At 35.2% G+C, this 18,575-nt stretch overlaps 2 protein-coding genes across 3 annotated transcripts in view; one reads left to right on the forward strand and one right to left on the reverse strand.

The window, feature by feature from the left end:
• The window catches only part of LOC126761300 (uncharacterized), a 28,379-nt gene extending 15,417 nt beyond the window's left edge, over positions 1-12,962 (forward strand). For both annotated transcript variants that reach the window (XM_050477352.1, XM_050477353.1), the window contains exons 3-10: positions 1,556-1,608; positions 3,498-3,640; positions 5,959-6,059; positions 6,126-6,240; positions 8,871-9,004; positions 9,064-9,351; positions 9,415-11,736; positions 12,498-12,962. In XM_050477352.1, coding sequence (XP_050333309.1) covers positions 1,572-1,608; positions 3,498-3,640; positions 5,959-6,059; positions 6,126-6,240; positions 8,871-9,004; positions 9,064-9,351; positions 9,415-11,734 — 3,138 coding nt within the window. In that variant the 5' untranslated portion in view covers positions 1,556-1,571 and the 3' untranslated portion in view covers positions 11,735-11,736; positions 12,498-12,962. The remainder of the gene's footprint in view (positions 1-1,555; positions 1,609-3,497; positions 3,641-5,958; positions 6,060-6,125; positions 6,241-8,870; positions 9,005-9,063; positions 9,352-9,414; positions 11,737-12,497) is intronic.
• LOC126761299 (helicase POLQ-like) lies at positions 12,958-18,135 on the reverse strand. The gene is made up of 9 exons (XM_050477351.1): positions 16,939-18,135; positions 16,696-16,874; positions 16,359-16,632; positions 16,082-16,287; positions 15,868-16,013; positions 15,359-15,812; positions 14,403-15,287; positions 14,212-14,346; positions 12,958-13,469 (listed from the first exon to the last, which is right to left on the reverse strand). The coding sequence occupies exons 1-9, from the start codon at positions 18,002-18,004 to the stop codon at positions 13,401-13,403; spliced, it is 3,414 nt and encodes a 1,137-aa protein (XP_050333308.1). The 5' UTR covers positions 18,005-18,135; the 3' UTR covers positions 12,958-13,400.
• Positions 18,136-18,575: the final 440 nt, after the last annotated feature.

The following is an 18,575-nucleotide window of genomic DNA, read 5'->3' on the forward strand; positions in this document are numbered from 1 at the left end:
GTAAAAAATTTTCTCATAAACTACTAGAGATAAATCGATGAAATTTGGTGAAGTCAAAGAAAAATGCATTATATAAATTTTTTCACGATCCATTTGTTTAAATAATAATATTTTACATAATTTTTTGTTAAACAATTGAAAATTTTCATGTGTTCTTTACGCTAAAAAAACTGAAAGGTATGTGACACAACGCGGAAAATATTCACCTTTAATAATCTGCAAAAAAATTTTTCTTCATTCATACCATTCCAAAGATATTGAATTTTTTATCCCCCTACCGCTCTTAAAACGTATGGAACATCCATCGTTGCGCAGTGCGCTCGTAAGCTTCCGACATCTATGCCGCAAAAAAAGCATAAGCAAGGGTTATTGATACATAATTCCGGCTGCTTTTTACGAATAACTTCGCGAGGCGACGCATAACACTCAAATAATATTCCTTGTTGACAGTTTGGTCGGTCGAAAGGAATTCGCAGTGCACCACATTTCGATAATCGAAGAAAATAGTCAACATTACATTGATTTTTGACCTGCTTCGGTTTTGGCTCATTTTTGCTGCAATATCAGGCCGATTGATCGTCTGTTTCCGAGTCGTAATCATAGATCCAAGACTGATCGCCACTAATAATATATTCCATGACATCCTGGTAGTCGAAAAGCATTGTTTTACAGACGTTAACACGCGAAAAAATTTAGTGGTTTAAAACCAATCGCGTTTTCACTTTCCTTGGACCCAAACGATCTTTCAAAATGGTTTTCACTGATCCTTTCGATATTCTAACGATGCCAGTAAGATCTGTGACTGTTAATCACCAAATCTCATGCACCAATTCCTTTATTTTATTGACGTGTTGATCATCAGCTGATGGCCGTCCTGGACGTGGGCCGTCGTCAACACGCTGTTGACCCTCTTTGAATAATTTGTACCAATCGAAACACTTACTCGTGACAAATAATTATCACCGAAGGCATTTTCCAATATTCTGAACGCTTCGGCACCAGATTCCGCACACAAATTTAATGGAACTTCTTTGTTGAATAATTTCACTCATTGTAAAAATCGCCGAAAACCTTTTATATACTTCAGAAAGACAAACGTATACTAAACAGTAATGATTATTTTGATGTAACATTTTGCACAGATGTCACTGACAGTCATACGAACCGAAAAAAATATATTTCGGCGAATGGGGTTTCGCGTGAAAGATAAATTAAAATCTCTCACTATTTCTTGCCCACGTAGTAAGTGGAAGTGAGAATGACTAAATTAAGGAAATTAACTTTCTAGCGTTTACCCATCGTACTGATTAATTAATAAAAATAACAAATAATTATACCCTCCAATATAAGGAACTAAAAACATGCCTCCGGACATCCACTTATGTTTTTATTGTTCCTATAAATAAACTCAATAATGTATTGAAGCAATCGAAAAATATTGATGATATATATTCACTTATTTGGCTGGAACATACATATATATGTATATAATTATGTAAAATTATACAACAAATTAAACTTCGAGAATTAATAAAATGCTTTTCACTCCTTTCAGAAACAAAACTACAGACATGAAAAAAGAACGGCGATGGCTGCTCATAACGGCGTGTAAGTACAACAATTGAAAGAAAATGCTGAGTATACAAATTATGATTTATTAATTATATTATAATTTTTAAATATAATATTTCAATAAATGAAAGATTCTGTCTTTAAATTTGAAATGGGTAATAAAATTTTAACTAGCATTTAATTAAATAAAATAGATTTTTCATACTTTTATAGACTCTAACCTTAAAAATAACATATTTATCCAAGTTTTAAATTAATACTTCAAATATTTGAGTTCGGTCCTCTAAAATATAAAAGCGCAGTGCAAACATTTTCATCAATTTATATTTAAAGGCGTTCTTCTCAAAACTACATTTATCAAATTTAATGAAGTGATTATTCGCAGACAAATAATCCGAACAATTTTTGCATAATTTGTATATAGTTCTTATAGTTCTGTATAGTTCTGACCTTATTATCATGGCAGGCCAACAATAACTAAAATTTTATGTAAAATTCAGCTTTTTTTAAGGCTATCATTTGGTAAATTTTTGATTTTTTCGAACAATATCTTCTAATAAAGATGTTTTTTTAAGTTTCATCCAGTGAGAACTCAGTCAGATTCACTGCAGCAGTGTAACCCGAAAAATACAGGGTACTTTCCAAAGTAAACAGGATTTAAAAAAAAAGTAGAACAAATGGTTTTTTCGGCAAAATCAATTTATTTTATTCAAGATAGTCTCCTTCTGCTTCAATACAGCTTTTTGCACCAAAAACCAAAAGCATGTCGAACGCGTGTTTTAGCTCGTTGGCCGGTATGGCCGCCAGTATGCCGGTATAAGCCTTTTGAATGGCCTCTACGTCTGCATAACGCTTTCCTTACATGGGCAAATGCATTTTTCCGAAAAGGAAGAAAACGCACGGTGCCATATCAGGTGAATACAGAGAGTGGTTAATGGTCAAAATGTGATTTTTGGTCAAATAATCGATCACAAGTGTCGAATCGAATGTTGGATTCTGAGCAATTTTTGGTCGTCAGTCAATTTGTGTGGAACAAACCATGCACACACCTTTCGCAAGCCCAAATGTTCGGTCAAAATGCGATAAATCGATGTTTTGGAGATGTTCAGTTCCATTTCCATGAATTTCAATAATGATTTCGGCTGATTTTTGATGACTTCACGCACAGTTCCAACGGAATTTCCGGTGATCACATATTTTGATTGGCCCACATGTTGATCGTCATTTATGTCCTCACGACCACTTTGAAAATTTTGAAACTACTCGTTCACTCTGCTATGGGACAGACAATCGTCGCCATAAATTGAAACGTTTCGGTAAAAGTTTTACCAACTTTAAAACAAAATTTAATGTTGGCTCTTTGTTCGAAGCTCATTTTCGCACCGATAACACAAACATACAGACACTTAAAATGCAATAACTTCACTTCCAATGGATTAAATGTCATGAAATTCTCACTGGACAATCGATAAAGATAGCAGATGCTAACGCACCAGTCGACATATAGATGGCGCACCAGGTGGCGCTAGATTCATAAAGTTTACTTTGGAACGCACCTTGTACTTATTTTTTTCGTGAAAAATTTTACTGTGTATTCATAAAATATTCACTAAATATTTGAATGCAATTGATACAGTAGTTTTTTATCCCCAAAAATCGTGTCACTTTGCTATTCGAGGTATGTGTTCAGTACTGAGTCGTTTTTATAGAACTGAATAACACAGACTTCAACAGATCCTGCTAGATTTGAAGATCTGTTGAAGCTCTCACTGAATCTGTATCTTATGATTTTTAATCTTTCAAACTTGAAGGTTTAGTAGGAGCAGACGGGAGTTCTACTAGTGTTTAAGCCTTTCTTCTTAAAACTAAACTTTGTTTTGTTATTTTTTATAAACTTTTGCATTTCAAATTAATTTTATTTCCAGCTCTGTTAATGCTAGTGACAGACATAGCAGCAGTGGCGCCTTTTAAAAAAGTTTCTATTGCCACAACAACTGCCTCGACGACGTCAAAAACAACAACAACAACAGCCAGCTCTACAAATGAAGCGCCGAGCAGTGAAGCCACAGTAAATGTTTACTTAAATTATGATTGCTAAATATTTTTACCTAATAGTAATAAAAATAATAATAATTAACAAATTTATGCATATTTATAAAACATATTACCATATTCTATTAATATTAATACTTTTAACAAGTTTGTTAAGTAATGATTTCTCACGATTTCTCCCTATTTTATTTCAGTAGATAGTATTATTACTTGAAAATATTAACTTGATTATTTTCCCACAAATACCCAACTATGTACTTTTGATTAAAAAGTCATATTTGATTGATTGACCTTGCAAAATATTACTATTTAATATATACATATATGGAGGTGTGTATGTACATAAAACTAGATATGCTCGTGTTTTGTATGTACATTATAAGAATATCTCAGTACGCCTAGAAATTTAATTGACTTTCATATTTCTATACTCGTATATACATACATACTGCTTCTGTTCAGTTTTTGTTTTGTGTGCCGATTTCTTCATTCTCCTTTTAAGCCCATCAGCTAATATGGAATTCTACGTTCCTTTCTTCACTTAGGTGGCGAAAGTTTTTACTTTTTTCACTTTTAAACATAAACATTCTTTTAAATGCCGCTGATATGTATTTGAAATGAGTAATACTTCGAACAGTGGCTTACACTCACTTATAAATATGTTGGAGATCCCTTAAGTTTCTAGAAGAATATAGATAAAATGAGAATATTCCAAAACAAGAAAAAGAGAACTTAAACAATGCAATTTAAGCATTTTTTTGTATCTTTAATTATGAAAAATATTATGCCTTGCACGAATAATTTAGAAGGTGCAGTGAAAATTTCAACCAATTCGGAGAAATTTGCTAAGCGACTCTGTAGACAGACTTTAAAAGAAAACTAATATCACACATCACCCCTAGTATTTCTTCCAATAAAAATATATACATCGTTTTCACTTTTAAACTTTACATTAAACAAAATATCTCATAAATTTCACTGTTGGCGATAGTCGTTTCCAGGAAGAAGATTCTGAAGAGTGCTGAGTTTAAGCATCAAACAATTTCTATTGGCCTACGTTTGTAGTAATTAATTTTTTTTTTATAATTTGTAGAAAAATAAAAAATCTAAAAAACCCTTTACATATTTTATTCTGGCCCAAGTTTGTGGCTTAAGTCTTTTGTAATCGGCAAGTAATATAAATATTCACTGATAACTTCTTTCATTTCATATGTTAGCTTAAAACAGGACTGAAAATAATACATTAAAAATTAGTGGAGTTAACATTTAAATTAATTTAAGTTTATTTTGCAATCATGAAGTTTTTAATTAAAAATAATTTTCGAAATTTTTATTACCAAATACCGGGTTGAAAACATAAAAATAAACTTTTAAATCCAAATACTGGATTGAAAAATAAAATAACTATCCACGTTTATAATTAAAAATTAAAATAAATGTGAATTTTATATTTTTTCGTGCTTGCGTACTTCATTTTCTACAATTTTGAACTAGAACTAGAGGCTCGCATAAAGCCAACATCTTCAATACTCTGCAGTGGTTGACGCACTTTCACATTCAATCATACCAAACAATTTGGATTTAAAATTAATTATTAAATTTATATAATTCAAAATAAAAATTAAAAATTTAATTTAAAATGAAAATTAGAAATTAAAATTAACAAAAACTTAATTTTAAAATTTTAAATTTAATTAGTTAAACTTAAATTTATGTTAAAAGCAATTTTAAAACTAAAAGATAATATCAATTATTATTAAAAAAACATGGTTTAAGCTAGGGTTGCAAATTTTAAATTAAAAAATTTTGGAATAAAAAAAATTAATTTTAAATTTAAAATTAATTTAAATTAGAAATTAAAAAAAAATTAAAAACTTAATTTTTATTATTTAAAAATTTTTAAATTTTAATTATTAAAAAAAAACACTAAATTTAAAATTTTTTAAATATAAATTATTTAAAAAAAACTAAATTACATTTAAAATTTTTAAATTTTAATTAATTTTTTGTTAATTTTAATTTTTTATAATAAAAATTAAATTTTTAATTTAAATTTAAAATTAATTTAATTTTTATTCCAAAATTTTTTAATTAAAAAACTTACAACCCTGGCTCAAATCATGTTTTTTTTAAATAATAATAATTGATGTTACCTTTTAATTTTAAAATTGTTTTTAACATAAATTTAAGTTTAACTCGACTTTGCATCTTAGGCCATTGCCTTCTTTACCAAGGTATACATTCCATATTTAAAATATGCGCTTCTTTTTATTATTCTTATGTTTAAGAAATATAAAATATCTATTTTTACTTAGCTTTTAATTCAAATTTCAGTCTGATACTTCGGCGTCGGGTCCAACGAAAAACTCCAAGCTAACTGGCATACCACAAATCGATTATATCTGGGATCCAAATTTACCACGCGAATTGCGTGGGTAAGTTTCGCACGCATTGATATTTCTACTAAGTTCAATAACATTTTCTGTATACTAAATTCACAGTTACAATCTGTCGAGCTATCCATTCTTCTCCACTGTGCCGCCAGAGGACGATATTCACTTCAAATGCGATGGTCTGCATGACGGATTCTACGCTTCCATTGAACATAAGTGTCAGGTAAGCTCAACGATATTGCACAGCATAATTGTAAGTAATTTACAACTGTCTGTATGTATGTGTGTGAAAGATATTTATACAACTATGTATGGAAAAGTTATCAAATGAGCGATTGCTGATGACCTTGACCCATTAACTTTACGTGTGAAAGATTTACATATACATATTGCAACAAAACAACGAAAGCATTGACATTAAACGTTAATTCATTGAGGTAATGACCAAATCTCTTTTAATTTTCATCAACACAGTAATTTCATTGCCTAATAAGCCGGCAAGCTCCAGGCAAAAAAGTATCAATTTCATTTAAAAACGAAATTATCTCCAACTGAAAACAGTATGACTGTGGCGCTTAACAGTGTTGGTTTGCTGAAATCGCACTTGGGAATGTCTATTAATTTCACGCGTGATTTTGAAAATTTCTCGAACTTACCACCAGCGGTCTGGCGCTTAAGCAATAAAGCAAACACAAGTCTGTGCAAATATATCAGTCTATACTTAACTGTTGTTATGTGTTCACATAAACTTAGTAAATAATAAAAGTACAAATTTGTCTGCTGTCGTTTCGGCAGTTGCTAACCCGCTACTGACTATGTCCGAAACAAGCTAGCGTGTTGATCTTGACCTCAAAATTTGTGTATATGTTCACACTGTTTTTTTTTTTTTAGTTTGCTACCTTTCATGCTTGATTGTTGTTTTTAATTAGGTATTTTGCTAATCCGAATATATTTCATTTTTAATAATAACAACGACAGGTTGTCCATTTTTTCCTGATTTTAACACTGAACTTGCAATATCTTATCAAATTTGAGTCAGACTATGCAGAGTTTTCACCTTGGCATTATCATTATATAATATTATTTTCGAATTCGCTGATATTTGGTCAATAATAATTAGAAACCGAATTCGATTCGCCACTTCTTTGCTCCCTTTAATTGAGCTCTGCTCTCTTGTCCAAAAAATGTCTATAAGGAAGGAAAGTAATCAAATAGAATTTAATATAAGAGTGTGAGTGGATACCTTGTATACTACTATACCACTATACATGTCTCTCCTCACTTTTTGATTTATACCAGTTACTTGATCTTTTGGTCAGTCTCTGTTATTGGCTTTTAATTTCTTCTACAAATCGATTTATGCACAGGTTCTCCGAAAAGTGAGCAGAAAAAAGGGAACACAAAGAGCCGAATCCATTAAATAGTTATCGATTAACTATTTTGCGTTCAGCTGCAAACAATATGTTTTCGTAGACCATTATTTGGATTTCTAATAGATTGAAGGGAATTTCATAATTCCACTTTCATAGAAATCCGATCCGTATTAGTCACTTGCTGCCAGATCCGGATGCATTAGAATCTTTGGGAGATGCTATCGGAGGATCTGGCGAGTCACGATCGATGTGTATTCCTAACGGTGTCATGATGGAACACAATTTCTCTCAAAATAATCGAAGTTGGTCGCTCTGGCAATTCCACCAAATTCGTAGCGAAGTTTTCTTGACTATCAATTTTGGCTTGGCCACCGTTTGCGACAGCTCTCCGCGATTCGACCATGACTTATTTTCTATCACCAGCAACCATCTGCATTTTTCTTTTTTTATTGGCGTAGATACCGCTAACGCGGTTATAGCGGAGTTTACAACAGCGCCCCAGTCGCTCTTCTTTTTCGCTGTTTAGCGCCAATTGCATATTTCAAAGATAGCCTGGTCCTTCTCCACCTGGTCTTTCCTACGGAGTGGAGGTCTTCCTCCGCGTCGAATACTCTCAAAGCCGGAGTGTTTTTATCCACTCGGTCGACACAGAATTAAGTATGTCAATATCGTCATATGTCTCGTACAGCTCATTGTTCCATCGAATGCAGTATTCGCCGTTGGCAATGAGCAAAGGACCCTAAATCTTTCACAGAACCTTTCTCTTGAAAAATCGTAACATCGACTCATCAGATCTTGTCATCGTCCATGGCTCTGCACCATATAGCAGGACGGGGATGATGAGTGACTTATAGAGTTTGGTTTTTGTTTGTCGAGAGAGGACTTTATTTCTTAATAACCTACTCAGTCCGAAGTAGCACCTGTTTGCAAGAGTTAATCTGTGTCGGATTTCAAGGCTGACATTGTTGTTGGTCTTAATACTGGTTCCAAGATAGACGAAATTACCTACGACTTCGAAGTTATGACTGTCAACACTGGGAGCCAGCAATAGATTAAAGAAGTCACACGATAGGGAGTCTTCTTGTCTCAACCTCGCTTGGTATCGAACAGCTCGGAGAGGTCCTTCCTGATCCTTACGGAGCTTTTGGTGTTGCTCAACGTCAGCTTACACATCCGTATTAGTTTTGGGGGGTTACCAAATGCAGACATAGCGACAGTCTCTTTTCATGGTGACTTTTGATTTTAAAGAGAGACATTTTCTTTAGAAATAGATAAATGTTGTTGCTCTGTTCACTTGTACTTATCCTTAACGCGAGCTCTAACAATACTGACTCAAGCAATCACAAAACCGACAGAATTTTTTTTAATACAAAACCTTATCTTTCTAACTTTTTCTCAAAAATTGATGGATTCCTTTGTTCTGTATATAGCAATCAGATCTATATGTCTATATTCCTCTAACGCGTTTCTTCTATTCCAGGTATATCACCACTGTGTTTATGGTATCAGACATGATTTTCTCTGCGCCAATTTTACAGCGTTCGATCAGCGAACCTTTATTTGTCACTTTGTGTCTGATGTCGATTGTGAAGGTTCGAAGAATTATTGGAATAGGTATCTAAATTAAACTCTAAATAAGTTATATATCTATAATAGCTGTCATTTCATCACAGAAATGATGATCTCTACATGGCAACAACGCCGAAAACGACGACAACAAGCAGTACGGAGGCGCCACCGCCAACACCACGTAGACGACTGGTAAGACCTTTGCGGCCGTTAAGACGTCCGGTGAATCGTCGACCGGTGGATGATTATTACTATGATGAGGAGGAAGAACCGGCGGCAGTGTATGAAGATGATTATTATGAGGAACGTTTGAATCGTCGACGCAAGCCACGACCACGCCAGCGGAAACCAGTGGCAGATTATGAAGACGACTACAGCGACGATAAACCAAGGTAAGAAGTGTATAATTTAATTGTTGAACACATGCCGTAATCGAGCTTTTTCACTCTCTGAAGGCGTCATAATTCGCGGGATCGTTTTCGGGATGAAGAGGAATTAGAAGAGGATTACGATACTGATCGTCGCAAATATGATAGACCCAATACACGAAACAAAGCGTCAGATCGACGAAAGATTGTTGGTCGTAAGTCTACGACAGTCGGCGGTCGTTTAGGTGGCGACGAGCGCCGCAGTTTAAGTGACGACCGTGCGCAGTCGGTACGGAAGGATAAATCGCGCATTACGCCATCAGCAGATCCAGTTGATGCGGTAGATCCACCACCGCGTCGTTTAAATGGACGACGTAGAAGTAATGAGAAGCGCACATCGGCAACAAACGGCGATGACTTGGATGATTTCGAAAAGCGACCAGCCAATGCACCCGATCAGGAGGAGGCTGCCGAAGAAGAAGCGCCACCTAAAGTAAAAACGACACCCAAGCCATTGGAAGAATTTATCACACCGAAGGCGAGTAGTAGTTCTGTTTATGCACGACCACGAGCACCTCCACGCATAGCGCGTCCTGTGCCGTTGAATGAGAAGAAAAAGTTCCAATATCCTATACAGAAAACTGGAACGACACCCAGTCCCGAAGCTACACATCCAAGCGAAGATGACTACTATGAGGACGAAGTCTACGACGATGTACGTCCACAACGTGTTCCACCACGTAGACGCGTTGTAAACAGCAAATTAGATGAAGAGGTAGAATCACCCACTTCGAAGAGACGTAATCACAATGATACACCTTTAATAAAGAAGCCTTCACGTACAACGATTCGTCGACCTACAACAGAGAAAAAACACGTTTCCACTGCAGATGAAGAATACTATGAGAGTGCCGTTGGCGCATCTGATGAACCTGTCGACAGTCATACTACCAGCCGGAAACGTCCTTATAGCACGAGAAATCGCAGTTCTTTTGGACCCGCCGTTGGTCGTGGTGCTGAAGATGTCGACTTTGTCGACGATGACTACGAAGAGCGACCACTGCGGCCGGCGCATCGTTTAAGACCAAAGGCAGCCGCACGCAAAGGTACTAAAAAACCGCGACGTCCTATCGAAGAAGAAGATGTTTATGAGGACGAACCTGAACCTGAACCACAGCAACGTAATCGTGTAAGTGTAAATCGCGCTCGTGTTGGTAGTAATGCACGTTTGCGGCAATCAACAACAAGTACGACAACAGCGGCACCAATCGAAGATGCCGCATCTGATGGTGAATTGGAAGAGGAGGAGGAGGACGAACCATCAGCACCTGCTACATTGAGCAAAGGTTCCGGTTACTCACCCTCGGGACGCACTGCAACGGTACGTGTTGTTAAGCGTCCATTTTTACCATCGCGCGGTGGTAGTCCATACCTGCCACGTGGCCTACAACCAGTTGGTGTGGCTCTGAAGCCACTCAGCTCGCACACAACGGACACTAGTCCCATCGATATGGGTTCTACAATATCGGGTGTGCGTCTACTCGAACATGGTGCACCGATATTGCGAGACTCGGGTAGTGCTTCAGGGTCCACGCTAAGTAATTCTCACTTATATGACTCAAACGGATACGAACGCGAACGGGAACGGGAACGTGAACGTGAACGAGATAGAGAGCTCCATATAGCGCAAACTCATCGCACCACATTGCCACCGCGTAGCGCATTGCCGGCATCACAGGCGCGACCAGAGCCTCAACCTAAAATCACATTAGATGAGCTCTACGAAACCGACTATGACGTCACGTTGAATGACGCACTCAATCCGACGCTTAAACCGCTTTCGCCGCATCACAGCAATCATCCGACGATTCACAATGGCGCTTTTGAGCATGCATACGCATCGGAGACGGGCGTCGGTACATTTGTCAATAACAATAAATCACCCACACTCTATCACAATAACAATAACAATAATCAATATCAGCAACCACCACCACCACAACAACAACAACAATACCAACAACATAAACATCAACAACTAAATGGTTATCAAACTAAATCACAAATCACTCCATCGCTTAGTCAACCACCACAAACCCATTTCGAACCACAAACAAATTCCAAATCATTACAAACTCAGATTCATCATCAGACCGAACATTTGCATGCACAACAACAACAACAACAACAACAGCAACAACAAACTAGACAACAATTACCACAACAACAACAACAACATCAAAGTGCCTATAACGACTACAATAGTGACGATTCGTATTTCTCATCAACAGATATCCGAAGGCGCGCGGTCATTGCAGCGCCACAGCCGTATTCCTCCAGCCGAACGGACTACAGAGGCGTCGGCATGAGAATAGCCCAACATTTCTATGATGATTTGGAATACTAAAGGTTAGCAACAAGCGCAATTATGTATTCATCATGGCCAATTTATCCATAATCACATACATAAATGCTATGTACCTATCCTTAATGCATACGAAACATACATGTTTGCATACATGCGTATGTATGTATGTGTTTTTGTATGTATATAAGTAATGTATGTCTTCAGAGCATTCATAAGAATTGCAAATCATTTTGCATGCTTTCAAAAATTATTTATTCAGTACTAATTTGAAATCTGCATGATTTCGCATTTCACTCTCATATATCCATTAGGTGCTCTTCTCCACCATATATGAAGCAAGCCAGGCTCTCTATACTTATGTCAAATTGGCTTAAAGCAATGCAAAATTATTAAAATGCGACTTTGTTGTGTACGCAATATGCCGTTATTATCAATTGCTTGTTGGTACAAGCAATTTGACATAATTAACTTGCCTGTTGATTTAAAAAAAAACAAAAATTATTATCTATAACTTAAATATGTACCTTTTCTTTCAATTTTACAAAAACAACTACTAAACATCTTTACTTTGCATTATGCAACTCTAAGCTTTCTTTACTTGTTTATGGCAAAAATAAGGCTTCAAATAATAATTATTTTGCGCTCATATTTTCGCTCATCTTCACTCATAACTGCAATATGCAGTATCGCTGCTTTTTCTCACTTCGCTCATAGCAAAAATATATTGAAATCAGTTTCCGTTTCGAAAAATACAAAAATATTTATGCAATAATGAGAATTTTGCTATTCATTCCACTTTAAGGTCTCTCTAGAAATGTATATAAGTGTATTTAATGACAGCCACACTAAACAGCACCACGCACACAAAACTCACAGCACACGCCCAACGACTTGATAACAAAAATCTTTGTATGAAAATGTTTACACGCTTCGTTTATACCTTGGAATGCAATAAAAAAAAGACTTTACTCCGCGAATAGCTGAATATCAACACTTTGGTGAGCAAAATTGAAGGCAGCGCATAACGGCAGTTCGTTACCCACAGGATGTAATATGATGCTGAAAACATGCGGCGTGGCTGATTGGAGCATCAAAAATATAAAATATACATACATACATATGTATGTGTGCGGTAATAGGTTTTAGTTGACTGTATGCGTAAACTAAGCTAAAAATTTTATAAATAATTAAATACTCAATTTTCGTGATAGCAAAGACAGAATTCTATAAAGTTTTGTCACATAAAATACATACAAACATAATTAAATGAGTTCTCTTTTTATTTCTGTTTTATTTTGTTTTTATTTTAATTATTGCGTACACACATTATTATACTAAACATATACAAAATGTCTGTTTTCCTAGTGTTTTCGTTTAGTTTGTGCCCCTAATTCGCTAAATATTTTACTTATGCTTTGTAAATTATTTTGTACTGAGTTGAATGCAATACAATTGTTAAAAAAAAGAATGGCGTAATATTTTATAGTGAGAGATAATGTAACTAAATTGTTTCAAAATGATAATTTTATGTTGACAATTTCGAAAATTACATTGTTATAGTAATAGTAATGATAGGGTATTTTCTAAATTTTGGGTAAATATGCATACTTTGTGTATTAAATATGAAACAAAGTGGAAGTGAAATTAAAATAAAGTAATATATTATAAGAGTAATGCCTGTCTCATTTGCTTACGTTTAGTGTTGCTATTGTAGACAGACTTTCAAAGCTTCAGCTTCCTCCTCCAGATAGTCCAATTTCTTCATTAATATAATCTACAAAATAAAAACATAAATAAAACAATGTAAGATCACGAGATATAGGCTTAAAAAACGAAAGTTCAATAAATGAGAAGCTCCTCAAAGCAAAAGAAAAAAGAACAAAGAGACTTTAAGGCAAAAGTATTTTGCTGTTTTTAAGAAGTCAAAATAAGCAGACGAAATATACGGACAATTTATTTTTCACTTTTTGAAAAAATCTTCCAGATATTTGTTGTTGTTGTTGTAGAGGCAGAAAACATACATAAAGTAATATCTAGGAATGGTGCCGAGTCAACAGACCAAAAACTTATAATGTATAAATTTTCACATAATAGTTTCGAGGTTATGTAAGAAAAGAGTACCACAAAGGTTTTAAATATTTTTATTACCTAAAACTTTGCCATTTAACTGTTTTTCAGTGGACATGTAGTCTTTCTGGAAATCGCCACTCTCTCCCACTTCCGTAACACAGATCGTTCGTAAATTTGTGTTATATTCTCTTCTTTATCAATGAGTTTCTTCGTACTATTATAATTATTCTTTTTTTGTTTTAAAAAATATCGACGCTGTTTTACGAAAGTAAAAAAAAAATAGTATTTACATTTCCTACCTAGGGCTCGAAAACTACGTATATTTATACATTTCAACGATTTAACCATGTTTGCAAGTTAAGTCTGCCATACTTCGAGCAACACCTTGCTTCAGAGTTGCTTCGTATCTTCCTATTAAAAAAAATCAGAAATGGAATTTTGCTTACCTTAGCTGCGGAGATAATTTCTTTGGCTATTTTCATTGGCATGTGCTCCACTGATCTTACTAAGTCAATAGGTTTGCATTTGGCTATATCTTCGACGGTCTTGAAACCCGCATTATAAAGTTGTTTCGCACGATTCTGAAAATAATAACAGATAAAATATAATTGCTTACTCAACGATTTCATTTGCTCACTATTTTAACGGCTGGCAAATCAAGCAACGGTTCCAGCTCCATTGTGCCACAACGATCTAATTTCACGAGGATACGTTCGAAAAGTGCTTTATAACACCAAAAGTCGTCCAATTGTTCACATAAACGCACTATTGCACTGGCGCCAGCGGCTGACTGATTAATTAGCGTTTGCAACATGCCACGTTCCACGTTATAACGGGACGCTACTACATGTATAGGTGTAAGATTTAAAATATCCACCAAAATCAACACCTTATAAAGGCGATTTAATTTCACTTCTAACGGTCCTTGAACCGATAAGGTTTTTGCCATTTTAACAGCAATCGCTTCGGTGAAACCGAGTAGATGGCAGAGTGATTGTGTGGTTTCATCCAATAACATATATGCGCGATAAAGGATATTAGTGTCGGTTTGGAATAATTCATCACCTTTTGTATTTGAATTAAAACTCACAACGAGATACAACAAGTGCGCATAGTTAGTTAGTATTAATTGTTTTTGTGCTAATTTTAACTCGGCATGTATGGCATAGGTCCGTTGGTAGTCAATGCCGGCTTTAAAGGCCGCACGACCAATATTTGTCAGCTGGAACCGTGTAGATTTACTAATGAAAAGCCGACGATGCTCTTGTGATGTACGGTTGGCTGGATTTTTTATATCCTGTGTGGTAAGTATGTTCGATGTATTACGTTGCAAAGCTGCCGCCGGTGAGCATAATTCCAAAACTTTATGCTTGAACATTTCACGTATTAGTTGGAGCACCATTTGTTCGGTGGAAAGTTGTAGTTGAGACGCTTGTACAGCTAGCAAAGTGCTGCCTACTAGACGATACAAATCCGAACGACAGGCGGCAATTTCCAAACCGATCGCACTCAACACCAAGCTCTGTACGAATGTCGATTTTTATATAAGTAAAATATCAATTTTTCTAATTAATAAATAAAATTTGCACATACTTGCAATCCAATACAGTTTTCATAGTCCAAAGATGTGATGGCCTTATCCATTGGTGAAAATAACATTTCGCCAACACGTACATTGTCACGGCTAGTTGCGATTAGAAAACTTTCACCAGCTTCGCCCATGCCGGCGCGGCCAGCGCGTCCGACCATTTGTTTATAGCGACAGAGTGTCATAAACTCTGCTCCCACATAAGGTGCACGTATTATAACACGTTTTGCGGGCAGATTAACACCAGCCGCCAAAGTCGAGGTGCAACAGATGACACTTAAGACGCCAAAACGATAGGCAGTCTCTATGAATTTCCTTTCATCCATTATCAGACCGGAGTGATGATAGGCTATGCCATAAGGTATAGTCTTAGCTAAAACATCACCAAGCACGCCACACACCTTATCCAGTGCATCCATAAGATCCTGCTTTTCACGTTTGCGGTGTTGCAAAAACTTTCTACATAAATTGAAATGTGTTAGAAATTATATTTATTTTTAAATAAATAAAATACTTTGGTAAAATACGGCTCAACAGCAAAGCAACATTTTCACAGTTTTTACGCGACGGACAGAATATAAGCACGCAATGTTCGGGTGCACATTCTGCCACCAATCCAGCCAAGTGATCTGGATCACAACGTGCCATAGATTCACTATACTAAATATTGAAAAATAATAGTGAAATTACAATCACATGTTCTCTATAAATATCTAATGCTAGCTTACTTTATAATCAACGCTTCGATTGTAAACAAATACTTCTTCCAACGTTTTGCCTGCTGAGTTTATCGCCAATATATCATTGCCACATTTTATATATTCTCTTAATTCCACAGGCCGAAAACTTCGTGTATATACATCTGCTTTTAAGAAGGTGGAAACCTCGGTTAAATTTCCAATTGTTGCACTCATTCCAACAATTTGTATATTAACTGTAGCGAATAAAACCATATATGTATATAAATACGCCTGCAATTATAAAACATATTGGAAAAGTACTTACCATCTATAAACATAATTTTGGTAAGCAGAGCCTCTAATGTCGCTCCTCGTCCTTTTTCCCCTATTAGATGCAATTCGTCGACCACTACCAAACCAATTTCATCAGCGCGCTGTGCCTCGATTAAACTGTCCATCAAAACGGCACCCTTTTCAATAGACGCTATAAATATACATTTACGTTTTTTCCGTTTCATTGGTGGACATTTTCCCTTGCCGGCGGTATACTCATCCACAATAAAGTTCATGGCTATAGCAAATGGGGACATTGCACTGACCTAAATCGAAATATTTAATTATTTTCATGTCAATAATATATAAATTACGTATTCGTGCTCAACCTTTTCTTGTACTATGGATACGTAGGGTAATATGAATAGCACATCCTTTTCGCGGCATAAGACCTCTCGTAGCATTAATATTTCAGCAACTAGTGTTTTACCACCACTTGTTGGCAAAGCGTATATTAGGTTTTTGCGCATATGAATGGCTGGTAAATTTAAGCATTCTTCTTGCCATTCTTTAATATGTAATTAGTTTATTATTCACATAATTTTGTAATATGGAAAACAAAAATTACTAACCATATAAGTTTTGTATACCCTTATGTGCGAATATCATTTGTTTCACTCTGTCCGGTAATCCAAAAAAATCTCCTTTATTAGGAAAATTATTTTCAAGTTTATCAGAGAATACTTGGGAGTCCCAGTCCAGGCGTGAAAGATTCGTCAGAACAGTCGCATTTGCGAAATCATTGTTTACCATGTATTGGCTTGCAGGAATAATAGTATTTGTTGTTTCTTCAGTATTTATTTTGCGTTTAATTGGCGGTAGTGCATGTGGCACCTTGAATATTGCAACGTCATTTAAAAATCTTTGGGAATTTTGTACACTTTCGGTATCAACCATCAAATCAGTGAAGACTTCATTTTCTTCATCTTTCGTCAAATCTTCAATTTTAATATTTGCAAAAAATGTATCATCTATCTTTAACTGTCTTTGACTTTCATCAATATGTTCGCTATGCAAATTAATCGTATTAAATATGCTATCATCTACATGAAAGTTGTTACTATTATCTGTGTTTATTAAGGTAGCATTTCTCACCGGTGGTTCATTTGTACCTGAATGCTCATTAGGGCTACCGAAAAGCTCAAGCGGAGTTTCATTAAGCAAATTTTCCACCGCGGAAACGGTTAAATTATCGGTGGTTGTATTGGAAAATAAGCGACATGTTTCATTTTCAGGTTGCATACTTTCTTTACAATTGGACATGACCTTATCCAATACAGACTTTGACAAAAATGTGTCTTCTTTGAAGTCATTGTTTTGGAAACTACTATTCCTCTGCACTGCAAGTAGTGTTGATTCCCGATTAATGTCCATTGTCAGCTGCGCGCAAAACAAGCTAGTATCATTTTCCAGGGTCTGTAAAACCGAATTGCTCTCGTTTTCAAGTACATTAGAAACGTCTTTATAATTTTTCGCAGAATTTAGTTTCGAAACTGTGAAGAAGCTGTCCTCCTCCTCATCTGACACAAAAAGATTTTCGGTTTGATGTACATTGTTTTTAAAATTTGTATTCAGACATTTTCGTTTAGTTGTTAATTCAGGAGAGCCCCATTTAACTTTTCGTGCGTTTTTGGACATTAATGTCAACAGTGTAAATTAAATATTGCTGGTAAATAGATTTTTTGTTATTAAAATACTAATAAATAACTGAAATCATAACACTTTGTTTAGGTAATTCTAGATTTGAATTTGCGCGTTTTTTTAATTGTATTAAATAAAAAACATATGGAATTTGACGTACGAAATATTTGACGGCCACCTACACAGCTAAAATTTACAGTGGTATCACGAAAAAATGTTCCCAGTAGCACAATAATTATTGTAAAGGATTTCTGGATAAATCGTCCACATTGTAACTCCCTCTTGAGTTCGATCACTGGATTATTAAAACAATTTCCAATTTAATGCCCATACACTTATCTTTATTTCTATGAATACCATAGCAATGGCAAATTATATACTTTTCTTCAACTATCTCATGATTTCAATGGTGTGAACGGTAGCAACGTTAATCTGTGTTACCAAATCAATAAATATTTCAAAACATGCAAGTGCTTCCCATATTTGGTAAAATAATAATTTTATTTGTCATTTCCTTTGCCTCTAAGTTTCCTATTTCAACTGTTAAAATAAAATTCAGCTGAATAAT

The sequence above is a fragment of the Bactrocera neohumeralis genome, chromosome 6 (genome assembly GCF_024586455.1).
Source record: "Bactrocera neohumeralis isolate Rockhampton chromosome 6, APGP_CSIRO_Bneo_wtdbg2-racon-allhic-juicebox.fasta_v2, whole genome shotgun sequence".
NCBI classification, from domain to species: domain Eukaryota; kingdom Metazoa; phylum Arthropoda; class Insecta; order Diptera; family Tephritidae; genus Bactrocera; species Bactrocera neohumeralis.

Excerpts from the sequence above, each read along its gene's own strand:
- LOC126761299 (XM_050477351.1), bottom strand. The coding sequence starts at position 18,004 with ATGTCCAAAAACGCACGAAAAGTTAAATGGGGCTCTCCTGAATTAACA. Across the intron at positions 16,633-16,695 it reads TATCCATAGTACAAGAAAAG|GTCAGTGCAATGTCCCCATT; the intron begins GTTGAGCACGAA and ends ATTTCGATTTAG. Across the intron at positions 15,813-15,867 it reads TTGAGCCGTATTTTACCAAA|AAAGTTTTTGCAACACCGCA; the intron begins GTATTTTATTTA and ends CAATTTATGTAG.